Below are 19,578 nucleotides of genomic sequence, written 5' to 3' on the forward strand. Positions count from 1 at the left end.
GGGCACACTCGCCGGGCTCGGCCAGATTGACGTATCAGCGCGAGTTTATCAGCGACATGACACATGAGCACGAGTCCGCGCTGCTAACGCCGCCACGGGCCCGTCTTACTTGCAGCTCCCGGAAAGCAAAAACTCAGTACTAGACTTTTTAACCCCTCCTATAGTCCTGTATTATTCATCCGTCGGTTTGTTTCAGTGTCATTTTTTTGAGTTATTGCTTAAAGTGTCTTGGATATACCTCACGCTCTTGTTTTAAAGCTTTTCAAACCAGGATTGGAGGAAAGTATCTCCTTCCTCGCTTGTATTCACATGCTTTGGATACTTGCAGAGCTTTAAAACATCTCTTTTCCTTGCTGCCCGGTGGCCAATTTGTCTAAGCCCTTGATTTACAACCAGTGTGCCAGGGAACAGTGTGCCTTTGGGTATTATCAGGTGTGCTTTGAAAAAAATTCCCCAAAAAGTGCCCCAAAAAAAAAGCCAAAATAAGACAGAAAGCAAGCAAAACAATCACAACTGCCAAAAATACAGTAGACCACATTTTCTTTTACTAAAAGGTCCAATTTGGTAATGTTTTAGTCGGCTGTGAGGCATGATATCTTTTCTACTAAAAACTCCATGCACCACGACTCCAAAAAGGTTGAAAAACAGTTAAAGCAGCAGCACAGGCATCATGAGATCAAGCCCTGAGAATACGCTGCGTGTCCCCCCCTGCTCTTCTTCCCTATTTCACACTTCACTTTCCTGTCTAATAATAGCCCCTTTAAACAAAACATGGCAAAGCGCTGTCAGTCCTGATGCTGCTTACAGTTCTGTCTTCCAGTTTAACACTAAATGCAAGAAAAAAGACAAGAAAAAAAGATAAAAAATTGCAATAAATACTTGAAACAGTGGTCTGATCATAAAGTGTTGTTTTTTTTTTTTACACTATATTCTGTGGGGAGAGGGAACGCTAGGATTGCATCTGCTTGCACTTTGAAAAGCAATGTAGTTTAGTGTGAAGCTACGAAGCAATGCAACAAACTAAACAGTGGATGCAATGGACATTAGGGACTTTAAAAACAAGGAGGCGCAAACGGAACTCTGGAGCACGAGGGTGTTTGACAAGATATGTAGGATTAGCAAATTCAAATTCAAAATTAGAACATGGCATAGCTAAAAATGTAGATGATAGAACGTTGTCTCAAACTGTCAGAAGTTTATCGTCTTTATTTTCTACTGCTCTGGTTTTATTTCGGGGGGGAAAGCCATCTTGTTATACACCGCGACGGCACTGTCTCATCCGGTTTGCCTTACCCTGTCAAGGCGGAGATACTCTGTGTGCCCCGGTCAGTTTCGATATTTCACGTCAATGAACACTCACGGAGTTCTCCCTCTGGAAATTAAATGTTTGGGGCATTGCTGTCCAAAGCGAGGGCCAGAGACGTCAAGAAATATACTTGACACGCTAAACGCTGGAGAGATATTGTTTGGTTTTTCCCGTTTTTTCAAGCTTTGTTGTTTTTGCTGTTTTCAGATGTGGGAGGTCCGGCTGACCCCATCGCCCCAACAATCGTCGTCCCGCCCAGGAATACCAGCGTGGTGACGGGGACGTCGGAGGTGACCATGGAGTGTGTGGCCAATGCAAGGTGAGCCGGGCAGTCGTACGGGATGAAGAGGTATATACATGAAATATAGATTCATTTGTTACCAATTTAACACTATACGATGCACGAAATCCAGGCTGGTGAAGTGTCTTGCCTGAGGACAGAACACAGGCAAGAAAAAGTAAGAATTGTACCACCAATCCACTGAAAACATAAGCAGTCGTTAATCAAAATTAGAATTTGAAATGGCATTGTTTTTGCATTTTCTGAGAGGTCAGCTTCGTAGAATTTAGAAATGAAATGGACAAAGTAATTTGAAGTTCAACCTCTAATCCTGGGCAGGAGGCCAACTGTCTCTCGTACTGGAGTCTGCTGATGCATGTGTCCCGTAATTGAGGAAAATGAAAGGTTGTCAAACAATGTACTGTATTTTCCGGACTATAAGTCGCACTGGAGCATAAGTCGCACCGGAGTATAAGTCAAAAAATGCATAATAGAGAATAAAAAAACATAAATAAGTTGCACTGGAGTATGAAATGCGGTTGCAAGTGTGAAAATAACAATCAATGTCACGTATAAGTCGCTCCCGAGTATAAGTATATAAGTATATAAGTCGCACCCCGGCCAAAACTATGAAATCCGACTTATAGTCCGGAAAATACGATATACACTTCTGTACGACACATATTGAGAACTCACTTTACTTATCGTTAAATATTTGTGTCTCTTTGTTGTTGGAGATGTCATTTATTTACCTAGAATGTTCCACAGTATGGCATATTTAACTTGTACATCTCCATGGAGACGAGAGGTGGCGTCAACAGTCCAAGTTACACCCAAAACACACTGCACGAGCATTTTTTGGAGTAGAACGACAAGCGAAGGCCCCAGACTCGTTTCAGTTCACTAAACCACGTCTCCTTCAGCAGATCGGAGTTTGCAGAAGCCTCGGGTCACAGCCGAAGCCGCTCGTCAGCCCAAAACACGCTCCGAGCATATTTTTCACGCTCAAGGCTTGCGCAATGAAGCGGTTTTAAGTGAAGATTTGCTTTTATTGATGCATTTTGATAACTTGAGCAACACCACGGGCCTTTCATGCATTGACTAAACACCAAAAAGTCACGCTGACAATCTGACCTAACCTGCTTTGGCTTAGACCAGTTTTATGGCCTGTGGTCTTCTCAAGACTTTAACACAGAGAGGAACAGAGACAACAGCTGCAGTGGCTTCTCTCCACTAGCTCCCAGTGATACGCGCAGCCTGTTTCGGGCGTTACTACCCGTATTTTCCAGAGTATAAGTCGCACCAGCCAAAAAATGCATAATAGAGAAGAAAAAAACATATATAAGTCGCACTGGAGTATGAAATGCAGTTGCAAGTGTGAAAATAACAAATAATATCTCATATAAGTCGCTCCGGAGTATAAGTATATCAGTTTAAATATAAGTATAAGTCGCACCCCGGGCAAAACTATGAAAAAAGGTGCGACTTATAGTCCAGAAAATACGGTAGTCATATCTGTGAAGAGGCGCTGGTATTTTTTTTTGCCTTTCTAGCAAAACAATATCTCCATGGTGACAGACCCCACACCAGAAATGTCCCTTGGTGCACCTCATTGTCCCGAGCCGTCACTGCTCGTACCTCACATTCAAGCACCCACTTTGCACCATGCATTAGTGCGTCAATGTCAGGCCTCATCCAGAACCATCTTTGTTGCCATTCTGCTCACATTCAACACAAGCACACAATGTCAGATGTTATTGATACGACAGTTACGAGCGCGACTCACCAGATGTCCATTATGGCACCAAATGACAATTACTCTCCGCTTGTGAAATAACAAGCGAATGAGTCTTTAGTTTGATTGATATGTGTCATTGGGAATAAAATTTATTGCAGAACGCCACTATTACTGAATGTTAATGCCGTGTTTATTGTTCTGAAAAAGGCTGTAGTCAAGTTTGTAACAGAAATAAAAGTCAAAGCGTGATGGCAATTTAAAGAGCACAGTTTGTAACTTTGTATTGTTGTTATTTGCCTGTGCTGTTGCAAAGTATGAGTTGAGTTCTTCTATTAAGACTGTTTTTAAACTTCCTATAACTTATCCGTCCTTTCCCACTGTATCTACTGCATTGTAACACCAAAATTTCCCCATGTGTGGACAATAAAAGCATAGTATCTTATCTTATCTTAAAGTATGGCATTAAATATAGATATACTGACTTGTTACTTTGCCTGATGTTTTCATGGTGGTGGATACATTTAGTGCTATACTATGGGACATTCTAAGCAAGGTGATAACATCTCCATGGAGACAGGTGGCCGACCCTCCACCAGAAAACGTACACAGTGCACCTTTAAATTCCTTGATTTTGTCTTGACGGATGAGGAGTGGGAAACGTGTGTAGTTCACGATGGAGAAACTCAAAGTCTCAGGTTCGGAGGGAGTTCTGATGGAAGAATGCGACTCGCTTTTTCATAATGTCAAAGTGCACATTACTCACAGGGAGGGGCTGATGGAGGAGGGGCTTGTGGTTGCCAGGAGACTCACCACTATCATGTGTTCTGGGACTGTCCTGTTGCACACAAATCTCGGACAGAAATGATCAAGACAGAGATGATTGTTTTTGACCGTCCCACTCAGTTTCAGAACCATGTACTTGGGCCTCGAGACAAAATAAATGGATGACTTTGGAACATGGGAAAAAGGCTGACACAAAAGAATGTATGACACAATGTAGACTGACGATTAAAAACTGGACCGACACTATAACCGACAAAAAATCACATACAGACTGACAAATCTTACATAAATTGGACTAAATGGGACTCGTATCATCGACCTTGTGTGCCTCAACCTTTCTTTTTCTTTGCTTGGATGCCATACCTTTCCTATATTTGCGTTTAAAATTGCACCCAATATGTCAAGCCCCATCTTGCCTTTTGTCTTCTATCTTATTTTTCCTTGTCTTTATTTTGTTGTCTTTGTTTGTTTGTACGTTTTAATTGTTTTTTCTTGAATAAAAATGAATAAATAATACTAATAATTCCATGAATCAAACAATGACAGATGCAAAAATGTAGACTACAATGTGAGCTGTTGTCTTATATACGATAAAAGAGACTGTTTACTTAATTGACTATTTATAGGCAATTAACATGATTTAGTAGCGCTGTAAATTAATCTAAATTGGCCAATCAAGTATCAATTAGTACTCCAATCAATTACAAAAATAATGCAGCCCTTGGATTTTGTCTTCCGGTGATCTGTACATTTTCCTGAACCTACTACTACTACTACTAATACTACGGTACTACGGTACTACTACTACTACTACTACTACTACTACTACTACTACTAAAGACAGTACAGTATTGAAATGTAATGATCTTTATTTTACCACAGGCCTCTAATCAAACTGAGCATCACGTGGAGGAAGAACGGCGTGATCGTGAACACCGGTTTGAGCGACTTTAGCCGCAGACTGACCATCCTGAGCCCAGTGGTCAGCGACGCCGGATTCTACGAGTGTGAAGCCATTCTCCGCAGCAGCAGCGTGCCTTCTGTCAGCGCCGGGGCCTATCTGCACGTACTGGGTGAGATCCATGTGGAACACGAGACAACAAGGCTTCTAAATGAAGTCAAAACTATTTTATGTATCTTTTGAATGGTAAAAAATACTCAAAATGTCACGTATAAACAGGAAGCAGAAACACTTCAATGGCTGTCACTGGTTATTTTCATCTTGTAGTCCCAATAATGACAATAACTTTATAGATTATACTTTAGTTGTGTTTATTGATACAGCGTTTATTCAACGCATTGACAATCTTTACACTTTTGATTGTTCAAGACATGAATTATTTTGTTAATTGTTACCGCCACGATGCTAATTCATCTCTCCGAAACACATTGCTAATGTTTTGTCTGTATCTGCTAAATTTATTATGCCTTTTTCTGTATTTATTTATATATATATAATTCTGTTTAAATATTGAATTTTAACTATTCAGACATAAACTTACTCTTCTTTTGTAGTTTGCTTTCCAGTTGAACTAAATTAGTTTTAAAATGAAGTTACAAAACAGGTATAAAAACCTCATTAGTGCTGCAAAATTCTCAAAAAAACAGCACTCCTGTTAATGTGCTCCATTACAACTCTTATATAAGCCATTGGCTTTGTTTTTCACCTGTTTCCCTGAAAAAGCCGAGCGCTCAGAGACACTCGAGCGGTAGAATTCAACACTTAAGTATCTTCACAGAAAATAGGTTCGTTGTTTCCAGCCCCGAGTGGCTTTTGTATGTGTAAAATCCCCTCATACCATATTCATCTAAATATAATCCATCTCAAAGTTGTCTCAGGTATAGCAGCACAGCTCTGAGGTAGCATGGGGAAAGTGTTATGGATTTAAAAGGAGAAGACTAATGGTTGGCCTCCAGAAACCATGTTAATAGCACAGCACAAGTCACTTTCATTGTGGGACTTTGATGTTTTCAAGGTTGTGACGCGTTTCAAAGCACAACTGTGGTGAGCGAGTCCCACGCTGAAGCTAACTCACTCTTCTCAATCGCAATGAGTTGAAAGGAGTCATTTCAAACGTGATTCATTGGGCAAAAGTAATTAAAGATTTGCTCAAACTTGGCAGGGCGCTGTGTAACTTATATTGAAGTTGTGTGGGCATGAACCTCGTGTGCAGGTGGGTTTCAGAAGACATCAAAACATTCTCTTCACAAGGCCCAAAGTCACTGGGATAGGCTCCGGTCACGCGCGACCGCTAACGGGAACAAGCGGTCGAAAATTAATGAATTAATCAAAACATTTTGCAGGCCTCATTTTCAAGTGATGAAAATACCATTGCATTTACAATTACAATATATATTTTCAATTAATATAAGTGTTTATTATTTTGTCTCAATATATTGGCATCTTGGCAAGAAAAATATATACGTCAAATCAACTTTACAATTTGCATATTTCATTTTAAACAACAAATTAGTCCTGTTTGAAAGTCCTCTCACCTCCGAGCATCAAGCATTTCTGCCGTCAAATCACGTTCATTACTGCGTGCTCCATTAGCATGTCTGGGGCAAGCTAGCTTTTGTGTAAATCCCCATGATAATTCCCTCTGCTGCCAGTAGATGGAGTTCCAACACAAATGCTGATGAGGGAATGCCTCACAGATATATATATATAAATAAATATATATATATATATATATATATATATATATATATATATATATATATATATGAATGTGCCCTTTTACTAGGTACATTTTTTTAAGTTCTAAAACTACTCAAATATACTTTTTTTACTTCTTTGACAATTCTTTACAAAAAAAAAACTTATTTTCCGGACTATAAGTCGCACCAGCCAAAAAAATGCATAATAGAGAAGAACAAAACATATTTAAGTCGCAATGGAGTATGAAATGCATTTGCAAGTGTGAAAATAACATATATATAATATCATATAAGTCACTCAGGAGTATAAGTATATAAGTATAAATATTGTATAAGTCGCACCCCGGCCAAAACTATGAAAGAAGGTGCGACTTGTAGTCCGAAAAATACGGTACTTTATAAATCCTTGAGTCCTTTTACTTTATTCCTCATTTCTTGATCCATGCTTGGCCAGACCTATACGTTAGTTGGAGGATTTTGTCTATTGTACAGGTTTTAAGTTGAATTCACATCTGATTTCAACACATTTAAAATTGTTGTTTTTCTGCGTTGCCTTTCGTCCCACAGAACCACCCCAGTTTGTGAAAGAACCTGAGAAACACATCACTGCAGAGATGGAGAAGGTGGTGGATATTCCCTGTCAGGCACGAGGTGAGCGCAAACACAAACAAATACTATTATATTTGATCTGGTTGGCAAAACTGAACTTTGCTTGAAAAATCAAAGCGTTTTTCTAATAAATACAGATGAAATTCCATAAATGTTTCTTTATATTCCCCTCTGATAATAATAATAATGTACTGCTACATAAGAATACAATAGAAGTTTTAAGTTTAAAAGGTTTCTATGTTGTAATGTTATTTCCTCATCAAATTGAGCATTCAGGGTCATGTATATTTTTCATATACATGCTTTTCTGTTCTTTATTTATGATATTTGTGTATTTTCTGCATACATATAGTCTTGACATGCAACTCAGAAACAGTGAAGGACACATTACTCATCTCATTAGTCGATAAGTGCATATGTTCAACTGCTCATTTAATGCTCTTATTACAGCAAGTTTATGTGAAGTACTGTTCTTGGCATTAACAATAAGTCTATAATGTATGTATGCAACAAAAATGTATATTGATAAGTGTTTTGTTTATTCTGGGACACAAAAGAGCAAAGACAGTTCAACCTTTATATGGCATTAAAAAATGTAATAATGTATGTTAAGTCGCTTGCAATTATTATCCATGGCACACAATTTATTTTCTACATTCACGTTACAACATCAATATGACTGTGTTTTTTATATAATCTTTTGCTGCTGTGGTGGTGGCAGAGTCGTTAGCATTCTCAGTTACACAGCCAGTTTATTTTGACACTGTGCATCCCATAGTGACTTGATTGTCCATTTGAACGAGGCCAATAATGACCACAAAACACAAGACATTTTGTCAAAAGAATAGTTACTTATTGCACATAAAAGTTTTGTACAGTTATATTTTTACTGTACTTGCACACTGTTGTATTTTATATTGATTCAAAGTATTTCTTATATTTTAGTTCTATTTTTTAGATGTATGTTATTTATTTATTTATATTTTTTTATTATATTATTATTAGAATATTTATTTATCTTGAATTTTGTTTGCATATTTTTTATTCTCCTGCAAGTAATTGAAATGTGTTTTTTTTTTCACAAAGAATATTGATAAATTAGCAACTATAATTTAAGATACATCAATCCAGTTTTTCAGTTGTGTTATGATATTAATACTTTATATTAATAAAATTTTCCAAGGAAAGAGAAGCCTAACAACTGTTCCGCTCTGAGCTCGTAGCCTTGCTCTGACATAAACAAAAACCCATGACAACTACTACACACTACAATATCTTACTATAAAACACCAGCGATACTGCTACAGCAAAGGACACAGAGGCAGGACACAAACATGGAGAATATAAACTTTATAACTCACCTCCCATGGCTCTTAAGTCAACTTTAGCATCCATGTCCTTGTCGTATTTTCCTCCCCAAATCAATGAAGCCCAGTCCACAAACGCATCGCCATTTATCCAGTTTGATGCATTCTTTACAAAAAAATAGAACATTAAGCGAGTGTAGGTCTTCACGTGAGTTTGCTTTCTTGCTGCTGCTGCTGAAGTCACTGACGAGAAACATCAGACTTGACCCAATCAGCACCTGGCGGTCTGTGGACAGCACGTTTAGTCGCTGTTCTGGGAACCTCAGTGTTATTGCAATATATTTACTCTCTTGTGATATTGATTATTGCATTAATTCCTCTCAAATCTGAACCAGTTCACTAGCAAGGACCACGCCACAACAGCGAAATACGAAAGAATGTTTATTGATAATAGTGATGATGGGTCGATGATGGATCGATGATGGAGCGATGATGGATCGATGGAGGATTGATGATGGAGCGATGATGGAGCGATGATGGAGCGATGATGGAGCGATGGAAGATCAATGGAGGAGCGATGATGGAGCGATGATGGATCGATGGAGGATTGATGATGGAGCGATGATGGAGCGATGATGGATCGATGGAGGATTGATGATGGAGCGATGATGGAGCGATGATGGAGCGATGATGGATCGATGGAGGATTGATGATGGAGCGATGATGGAGCGATGGAAGATCGATGGAGGATCGATGATGGAGCGATGATGGATCGATGGAGGATTGATGATGGAGCGATGATGGATCGATGGAGGATCGATGATGGAGCGATGATGGATCGATGGATCAACGACACTTATTGCTTTTTGTGTGCGTTTATTCTTCAAGTAACAACAGAACAGCATTGAAATTCAATAAAGCTTCAACATATTGAGATGGAACCAACACCTACTTCTGTACTTTTTCCTTTACCAAAAGCCTCTTAACACTAACCTATTCTCCTCATCTTCTTTGCACAGTTAAAAGCACATACCAGTGTTGTTACCCCACGTTGTGAGGGCCGTGACTTTACTGTTCCGTGTCCGTCATCTCCGCAGGCATCCCGCAGCCCGACATCGTGTGGTACAAAGACGCGGCGCCCATCGACCCGGTGAAGACGCCCAGGTACAGGGTGCTGGCGGGGGGCAGTCTGCAGGTCAACGGCCTCCTGCCCGATGACACCGGCATGTTTCAATGTTTCGCTCGCAACGGGGCCGGAGAGGTGCAGACCAACACCTACCTGGCTGTTACAAGTGAGTATTTACAGTATACTTGGATTGTTAGATTGGATTACATACATTTCTAGCTCCAGTCCCTCTCTCTTTGCTCTTCATTATTATGTCCTTCTTTTACTCTCACTGTGTGTTGTGTCCTACTGTAATTTGATGCCAACTAATTCTAAGTATTTCACTAATTCACTATTTTTTGTCCGGAGATACTGTTCCTTATGGTGTGGTTTCTTATAACGGCTTTGATTTATTACAGATCACTTCTTTTTTTTTTTTCAATCCAGAATTTGTCTTCCTCTTTTTGTTACAGCTGTAGAACAAAGCTTAAAGTGCCTTAAAGTAATCTTGCCTAGTTTTTTATTCCATTTTTATTTAATTGTCACTTTTTAGGGAGACAAACAATGACAACAGCAATACACAAATTACACACAAAATACCAAAATAAATACAAAAAAATATACAAAAAATATAAAAAACATATACAAAAAATATACAAAAAATTACAAAAAAATTACAAAAAATATATATGTTTTAATCTTGCCTAGTTTTAACATAGGACTGCAACAACGAATTGTGACAGTTGTGACTATGGGTGTTCATGATTAACTGATAAACCGTCACTAAATGCATCACCGACATTTTGCCCGATTAACTGGTGCATTTCTTTTGCTTAAATTTGTACTTTTCTTCTAATAATACAGTGGTGTACAAGCGATAGTTTATTAATCTGACGATGTACATTTCTTTTGCCTTGTTTTCTACGTATACTTTTGGCCCATGTCGCCTCAAATAATTGTTACGTCTAAGTGGAAAAAAGTCAGCTGAAACTCGAATAATAATGTATTCATAAGGCTTAGTATTAACCGTGCGTGGCTTATTTAAAGAATTACGATAAAATATCACAACAGATTTATCCACAGGAGTCTAAATAAAACCATCTCCATGACATCTGTAACTGCTCTATCAAAATTCAAATTGCCAAATGGGAAACCCAGTTTTCTTTTTATTTAAATCGAATTCTCTTTCACTAAAATACAACAGAGACCAAGTGCAAAACGTAATAAAACTCAACAAAAGTTGAATCTTGTGTTGAAAGAGAAAAGTGAATTGTTTTCGGAGCCGGTTGTGACACTTCCTGGTTCCTGCTGGGCCATTGTAACTGTTAAAGGCGTCCCACTGCTGCTGGGGAAAACATTATTCACTTAGTCTCAAAACACACACAGAACTGTTTATAGGATACAGTCGGGAGCAGTGTTTCTCATCAGAAAAGTCCCATCGCTCTCAAGCTCCGGCAGATTTGTCCATTTTCAAATTCACAGTAGAAATCCACGATGATTTCAGTCAAATCCCTGACAGTTGTTTCTGTTCCTGTCATCCCAGTTTCTTGTTATTGCTTTTTAACTTATTTTTTTTTATTTAATGTAATACCAAGTAGTCTAGTTTTCAGTTGCAAATCACACGAACAATGTATAAAGGACACACAATGCTACTTTCATTTTTATTTTTTTAGCATTGTTCATCCCACTATGTAATTCCCTCTGTTGCCAGTAGATGGAGCCCAAAGTCGCTTATTGGCGTAGGAAAAGCCGGAGTGACAGGACATCCTTTTGTTTTTTGTAAATCTTTTCTTTTTGTTCTATAACATGAGACGCCACAGTAAATGTACTCAAGTCCAATACCAATAGCAGTACAAATAATGCATCATATTTGTCCTTTAAAGTGACCCTATGCCACCTGCTTCATGGAGTGGTTAGTCCTTTACCTGAAATAGTCGCCACAGGGGCACACGCTCTAATAATATAAAGTTTTAATACACTTATGCAATATCAAAAGATTTATTTATTTCACAAATTGACCTTGTATTGTTCATGGAGAGAGTGACCGCTGCACAAAGCCGTCTCCAGCTCGTCCCAAACACTCTCACTGGGGTTCAGATCTGTAGTACTTTAGTCTCTGCTTCTCCTTTAGATGTTTTCTCTGCTCGATTCCAATGATTTTACACTTCTCAAACAAACTGACGTCTCCATTACCACGGGATTCGTCTTTCCACATGGTTGTTTCAGAAACGAGAAGCCGCTCGCTGCATCAGTCGGGTTTAAATACCGTGTTGCAGCTCAAAGATCATCAACCATGCAGCAGTTCTCCAGCAGAAGGCTCGCATCTACTGTGTTTGCTTAGTGGCGACTGTTTTTTGGACAGACAATGTATCTAAAATGCATTTATTCAATTACGTGTGTGTTTTTGATATGAAGAAAATCCCTTAAAAGCATATATTGTTGCTCACCCCTCCACAGATCTGACCTGTAACATAGTCTGCTGCATCATCTCCATGGAAATTGCCAAAGTTGAATGCCAAACTGTGGAAAAATAAGCAATAACCTGTACCTCTTAAGAAATTACCCTTTATTAATAAATAAACTGACCCAGTTACACATTAGTCTGTTTAGTATGACCTTATTCTGACCAAGTATGAACAAATGTATGATATATCGCATTATTATGACACCGTGCAGCCTAAAATGTTTCACTTTTCATCGGATTTTCCCCGTTTTCGCTCCTTTACTGCGTGTCCAACTGTCCTCCCTGCAACCTCCGTGTCACCTTTCCCGGTCCATATGCACATGTGTACGTTACGCTAACCCACTGTCTTCAAACCGTCTATAATCATTTCACTCGCCGCACTCCAATTTGGTATTTTTTTGACATCTAATTTTCTTCACTTTGTCTGTATTGCCTCAGCCGTCACTCCCGGCTCTTATCAGAATTCATGATATTCCACTGCTCTCCTCTGTCCCACTTCTCCTCCCCCTGACAGCCTTTCCTTGCTCCTAGCTCCTTCCCTTCTCTCCTCGCGCCTCATCATCTTTCCTTCCCTCACTCTTGCCGTGTGTCCTGATTTGGTGCCAAACTTATCAAGTATTTCGCTTTTTCTTTTCTCTCTCTCTGGGGAGCTGCAATGTATGTTTTTATTGTTTTATTTGTTTTACAGTTTCCTTTCTCACGATCCATTCCAGCTTTGATTTATTGCACATCACCAATAAGACTTTGATTTGTCTCTTACTTTTGGTTACAGCTGGGATTTATCCACGTTTAGTCTTCACCTGATTTAGTCTTGGTTAAGTTTTGTTTTACTGTAAGATAGGGATGTCAAGGTTATTAGGTTAATCGATATTTGTGATTATTGAAGTCACAGTATAATCAATAATAATCGTAAGAACCACAAATCATGACCATTTCAGACACAAAAGTCTTTTTAAAATCAATTTATAGTAAAAAAAATGTTGGACCTAATTCTAAATAGTGTTTTTTATCTGGCTGTTATTGTCATCCATCCATCCATCCATCCCAGTGACTGTGGGCCTTAGGCGGGGTGCACCCTGGACAGTGGCATTTAACTTTATTTTGTCTTCAGTGTTGTAAAGTCGGTCGCAAACTTGAGGAACAGTAACATGTCAGACAACGAGTATAAAAAAATATATAAAAGATTTCACTGTTGTTTGTTCACAGTCTCAATAATCGTGAATAATCGTTAAATCGTGATGTTTTTTTCTCGCAATAATTCAAACAATGAAACTTGATATCGGGACGTGCCTACTGTAAGACCTTTATTGGCCATAGTTTAGAGTTGATTTTCCACCGGGAACACCAAAGAGCTCTAAGTATTGCCAGGTGTGCCCTGATGTCGTAAAAATTAAGTATTCACACATTGGTTTAATTTAATAGTTCATTGTAGAATGTCCCGAGCAAACTTTTGATCCAAAAAAGAAGCAAAACAATCACCGTTGCCACATGTAAAGAACCAGACACAGCTGCATCAACGACATTTGCTGCATTACACCACTTTTTTTGTGAAGAAAAATTGTGATTTGGTCATATTTTAATTGGTGGTTTGTTGTAGAATTGTAGAATGTTGTAAAAACCTGACTTAGACATGGTTTATTCCAAATGTAGAGCTCGTTTAGTCATAATATACTTTTTAATCCAGGTATAGCCACAATTTCAAAACTTCCATAAACTAACTTCACCTTTAAACGTAGCGTTGTCCTGGTTTGGTTCAACCACATGTACTTTTTTCATCAATTATATTTTAAAAGTGAATTATTTCCTGTGTAATGTAACTGCATAAGACGAGCAGACCATACTAAGTTACAGGTCAGGTCTTTGGAGAGGCGACCGTGCTCACATTTTGTATAATTTTATTTATTTTTTGCCATAAAAACACCTCTTACTGAATAAATGTGAAGGAAAAAAATGATGTTTAATGCATTCCAGGCAAGTGTCAGACCCCCCCAACCAGAAATGTTCCATAGTGCACCTTTAACCCCGGCGTTATAACCACTTCGAGATGCCCTCCTTGTCAGTCCTGGACGTTTTACCGTGACAAAGACATCACCCAAACACTAATCTCTCCTCAGACTCTTATTGCATCCACTGTATAAGCCCCCTGTCGCCCCTGTCCTGAGCGCACTCTGCTTGTGTCCTTCAGGTATCGCTCCGAATATCACCGCCGGACCCTCGGACAGCACCGTGATCGATGGCATGTCGGTCATCTTGCACTGCGAGACGTCCGGAGCTCCCCGACCGGCGATCACCTGGCAGAAAGGTCTGGACGCTTTCATTTGTAACACGATCACAGCGGGAGTTCTTACGAAGCTGAAAAGACTCACAGGGATTTTATTGGTCGATTATTTATTGTGGGGGGATTTTAAAGAATTGTTGAGGTCACTTTGGATATTTTTTCAGCTTTTTACACTGTTTATTACTTGTTTTCTGTATTAATATTAATGTTGTGTGATCTTGTGGTCTTGTCAAGGCACTTTGGGTTAAATCATAGAGATATTTAATAGATTTAAGAGCATGTTTTTAGTAGAGCAAGACTTTCTTTAGTCGACTACAGCCCTGGAGCCGCGCAACGGTGGCTGAAAATGGGTCTAACTGGCTTTGAGCAGGAGCGAAAAAAGTCCCCTAAATCTCTAGTTATTACTCTGTGTGAACGTGCATCAAATGGGGAATGGTACGAGGAAAAGTACTGGAAACTGAAAAGGGTTCCTGCAGCGTAGAAACCTCTTATAGTGTATATAAAATGTATCTGTACATTTGACATTTATTTTACTCTTCATTATTGTATTTTCCATTTTGTTTAAGTACTTTTCCTTACATTTCCATGGTGACTTCCTGCCAAGTTTTTGTTCTAAGTTCCATCTTTGAGCAAAAAAATCTATACAAATAACAAAACTGATCAGATAAATCAATTCAGTTGTTATTAATATGACATAGTTCCCAAAATACTTTAACAGTATGTATTAAAAAAATCATCTGGGGCTTTGCTAATTTTTGACATTTTATGCGCAGCCAGTTTACGGTTGTCAGAAGTATGAAAAATCAGATACTAAACAATTCTAAAACTCCTCTGAGCAAGTATAAATACTGACACAAATACAAACAGGATCAAATGTGACCTTTCCCGAACAGTTTTTGAATTATTTTGAGCTTTATCAGCACCAGTAAAACACAACACAAGAAAATAATATTTTTGTATTATTATTTGGTATCACATTTTACCGTTACTATCTCCAATGTCCTTACAATGTCCTTACACTGTCCTTAAACTGTTCTTACACTGTCCTTACAATGTCCCTACAATGTCCTTATAGTGTCCTTGCAATGTCCTTACAATGTCCTTACAATGTCCTTAAACTGTTCTTACACTGTCCTTACAATGTCCTTACACTGTCCTTAAACTGTTCTTACACTGTCCTTACAATGTCCCTACAATGTCCTTATAGTGTCCTTGCAATGTCCTTACAATGTCCTTACAATGTCCTTACAACGTCCTTAAAACATTCTTACAATGTCCTTACAATGTCCTTACAATGTCCTTACACTGTCCTTAAACTGTCCTTACAATGTCCCTACACTGTCCTTACACTGTCCTTACAATGTCCTTACACTGTCCTTAAACTGTCCTTACAATGTCCCTACACTGTCCTTACACTGTCCTTACAATGTCCCTACACTGTCCTTACAATGTCCTTACAACATTCTTACACTGTCCATACAGTGTCCTTAGAATGTCCTTACAATGTCCTTACAGTGTCCTTACACTGTCCTTACAATGTCCCTACAATGTCCTTATAGTGTCCTTGCAATGTCCTTACAATGTCCTTACACTGTCCTTACAATGTCCTTACAATGTCCCTACAATGTCCTTATAGTGTCCTTGCAATATCCTTGCAATATCCTTACAATGTCCTTACAACGTCCTTACACTGTCCTTACAACATTCTTACAGTGTCCTTACAATGTCCTTACAATGTCCTTACAACATTCTTACAGTGTCCTTACACTGTCCTTACAATGTCCCTACAATGTCCTTATAGTGTCCTTGCAATGTCCTTACACTGTCCTTACAATGTCCTTACAATGTCCCTACAATGTCCTTATAGTGTCCTTGCAATATCCTTACAATGTCCTTACAACATTCTTACACTGTCCATACAGTGTCCTTAGAATGTCCTTACAATGTCCTTACAACATTCTTACAATGTCCTTACAGTGTCCTTACACTGTCTTTACAATGTCCTTACAATGTCCTTACAACATTCTTACAATGTCCTTACAGTGTCCTTACAATGTCCTTACAATGTCCTTACAACATTCTTACAATGTCCTTACAGTGTCCTTAGAATGTCCTTACAATGTCCTTACAACATTCTTACAATGTCCTTACAGTGTCCTTACAATGTCCTTATAATGTCCTTACAACATTCTTACACTGTCCTTACAGTGTCCTTACAATGTCCTTACAACATTCTTACAATGTCCTTACAGTGTCCTTAGAATGTCCTTACAACATTCTTACAATGTCCTTACAGTGTCCTTAGAATGTCCTTACAACATTCTTACACTGTCCTTACAATGTCCCTACACTGTCCTTACACTGTCCTTACAATGTCCCTACACTGTCCTTACACTGTCCTTACACTGTCCTTACACTGTCCTTACAATGTCCTTACACTGTCTTTACAATTCCATACTTGCAGTGTCTCAAGTTATGCCACGTTTAATATTCAGGAGCTGTCCAGTTATGAACGCCCCCACGCAAATAAAAGCTGATTAGCCCGCTTTACCGTGCATCACGTTGTACTGTCACTGCTCTCGCTCTGTCAGGATGCTCCCCCTGATTAATGCTCCGCCTCTCCCTTATCTCTGCCCCGGCTGAAGGTGAACGCGTGTTAGCCAGCGGATCCGTGCAGCTGCCCCGCTTTACGCTGCTGGAATCCGGGAGCCTCCTCATCTCCCCCTCCCACATCTCCGACGCCGGGACCTACACGTGCATGGCCAGTAACTCCAGAGGAATCGACGAGGCCTCCGCCGACCTGGTGGTGTGGGGTGAGTGGGCGAGACGAGCGAGACGGGGACGCTCGAAACGGGGCCGCGATGTAGCGAGGAGTGTAGTAAAATTAATGTTAGCGTTTTTTTCTGGAATGAGGTTCATCAGATGTAGAAAAGTTTTTTTTGTGTAGCGCTTTACAACAGCAGCGACTGAACCAAAGAGCGTTCCATCAGTGCGTTAAAAGGTGTCAAAACAAGTTCTTTAGAAAGCAATAGAAGACATTGGCAGTGCAATTATAGATCTAAGGCAACTGTGGATGAATAGGACTTTAGCTTGGCTTTTGAACAGAGCCAAAGTCGTGATTGACCTTTTAGCGTAACGATTTTTGTGAGAATGAACGTCGTGATTCAACGATTATTTGCGATCATTAACGTCACGACTAAAACAATAATAAAATTCCAACTTTCCTTCATGTTTTCGCTCCTCAATATGTGACCTGCTTTATTAAATTATTTATTAAAAGGTTGAGCAGAAAGTTCTTAATTTTGCTTCTAAAATTTTCATATTTATTTTAATTGTACTAAAAAAAAGTTCAACATTTTTTACTTTTCTACAAATTGTATCGAAAAATAAATTAAATTTCTTCTAAAAATGTCACTCTTTTTTGTCTTTACGATTATATTGTGACTTATATAATCACGATTATTAATTCACCTAATAATCTTGGTATACGTAGTAACTCCAGAGGCTAAAAAAGTGGATGTATTATGTAAAATGTACTTTTAAGAGTTTTTAACCATGTTGTTATAGTTGTCCCTTCTCATTTAGACACCTTACGTTGTATTTAGAGTGATTCATGCATCTTTGAGTCATCATTATTCTCCTGCAAAGATAATATCCCTGATTAAACTCCCACTGCTCTGTACTTACTTGGTTTTTCTTAGTTAGTGGATTCAGCAACTTTACATAACCATTTTAGTGAAAAAATCTAATCTAAAAGCAGTAATAGCAATAATATCGGAAGTAGTAGTGCTAAAGAGTAGAAGTAGTAGTAGTTGTAGCAGTTTTTGGACACTCGTAATACTAGAAAATGCTCTCTTTTATTGTCAATTCCTACATAAACAAGTGCAAATACTTCCTAATACCTCCTAATACTCAATACCGTAATACTTCAAAAAATAAGCATTAAGGTATTAACAGGTTTATTACTACTTTATTATATTGTAAACGTTTTCTTATATTTCTCTTAATTAACAACCATTAACAATACTTAAAAAAGATTATCAGTACACTTTCCTTAACTTTATAATTTGATTAAAATTATACAAAACAGTCCTTGAAATCATTATAAATTTGCTATTGAGATTTCACAATATGATGGTTATTGTTTTATCCTGAGTAGTAGAAGTAGTAATAATAGCATAGTAAAGTATGGTGTAGTTGCTGCTGTAGTAGTAGTAGTAGTAGATAGTAGAGGAGTATACTGTATGAATAACGTAATAGTATAAATAATAGCGGCGGCAAAACTTGTGACGTCGAGTGTTGTTGCAGCCGCTGCCGAGAGGTTTCAGCACGTACACTCCACATTATGAGCCGTTCTTTCAAATTGACTCGGCAACGAGAAGTTCCACTCAGGTTCTCCGATCCGGTTTTTAAGCACCACTTCTTCCGCCTCTGTGGGAACGGGTGCAGAATTGCGGCGTTTCAGGTGCGACGATAAAGCCAATTCCTGCCGATACAAAAGCCTCTTCTCCTCCGCCCGCCAAACGCGTACGGTAGTCATCGACGACGAGAATCCATCAAGGAAACGGCGGCGGCGCGTTCGTTTTTGTCCGAAATGAGTTTTTGAAAATGTGTTTGTCATGATTTTATGTTTCACGTTCTAAAAAGGATGTATTTTCCTCTGTGTGTGTGTGTTTGTATGTATGTGTGTGTGTATGTGTGTGTGTTTGTGTATGTGTTTGTTTGTGTGTGTGTGTGTATGTGTTTGTTTGTGTGTGTGTGTGTGTGCGCGCGTTTGTGTGTGTGTGTGTGTGTTTGTTTGTGTGTGTATTTGTGTGTGTGTTTGTGCGTGTGTGTGTTTGTGTATGTGTTTGTTTGTGTGTGTGTGCGCGTTTGTGTGTGTGTGTGTTTGTTTGTGCGTGTGTGTGCGTGTGTGTTTGTGTGTGTGGGTGTATGTGTGCGTTTGTGTGTGTCCGTGTTTGTGTGTGTATGTGTGTGTGTGCGTGTATATCTGTGCGTGTATGTGTGTGTGTGCATGCGCGTGTGTTTGTGTGTGTGTGCGTGTGTG

General features: G+C 38.9%; 1 protein-coding gene across 7 annotated transcripts in view; it reads left to right on the plus strand.

The window, feature by feature from the left end:
* The window catches only part of sdk2b (sidekick cell adhesion molecule 2b), a 565,983-nt gene that overhangs the window by 423,058 nt on the left and 123,347 nt on the right, over positions 1-19,578 (plus strand). For all 7 annotated transcript variants that reach the window (XM_072455684.1, XM_072455687.1, XM_072455686.1 and 4 more), the window contains exons 6-11: positions 1,514-1,625; positions 4,990-5,180; positions 7,336-7,419; positions 9,782-9,976; positions 14,439-14,555; positions 17,177-17,344. In XM_072455684.1, the coding sequence (XP_072311785.1) occupies positions 1,514-1,625; positions 4,990-5,180; positions 7,336-7,419; positions 9,782-9,976; positions 14,439-14,555; positions 17,177-17,344 (867 nt within the window). The remainder of the gene's footprint in view (positions 1-1,513; positions 1,626-4,989; positions 5,181-7,335; positions 7,420-9,781; positions 9,977-14,438; positions 14,556-17,176; positions 17,345-19,578) is intronic.

The sequence above is a fragment of the Eucyclogobius newberryi genome, unplaced genomic scaffold (genome assembly GCF_026437365.1).
Source record: "Eucyclogobius newberryi isolate DKJ021-1_F unplaced genomic scaffold, fEucNew1.0.hap1 SCAF_20, whole genome shotgun sequence".
Classification (NCBI taxonomy): domain Eukaryota; kingdom Metazoa; phylum Chordata; class Actinopteri; order Gobiiformes; family Gobiidae; genus Eucyclogobius; species Eucyclogobius newberryi.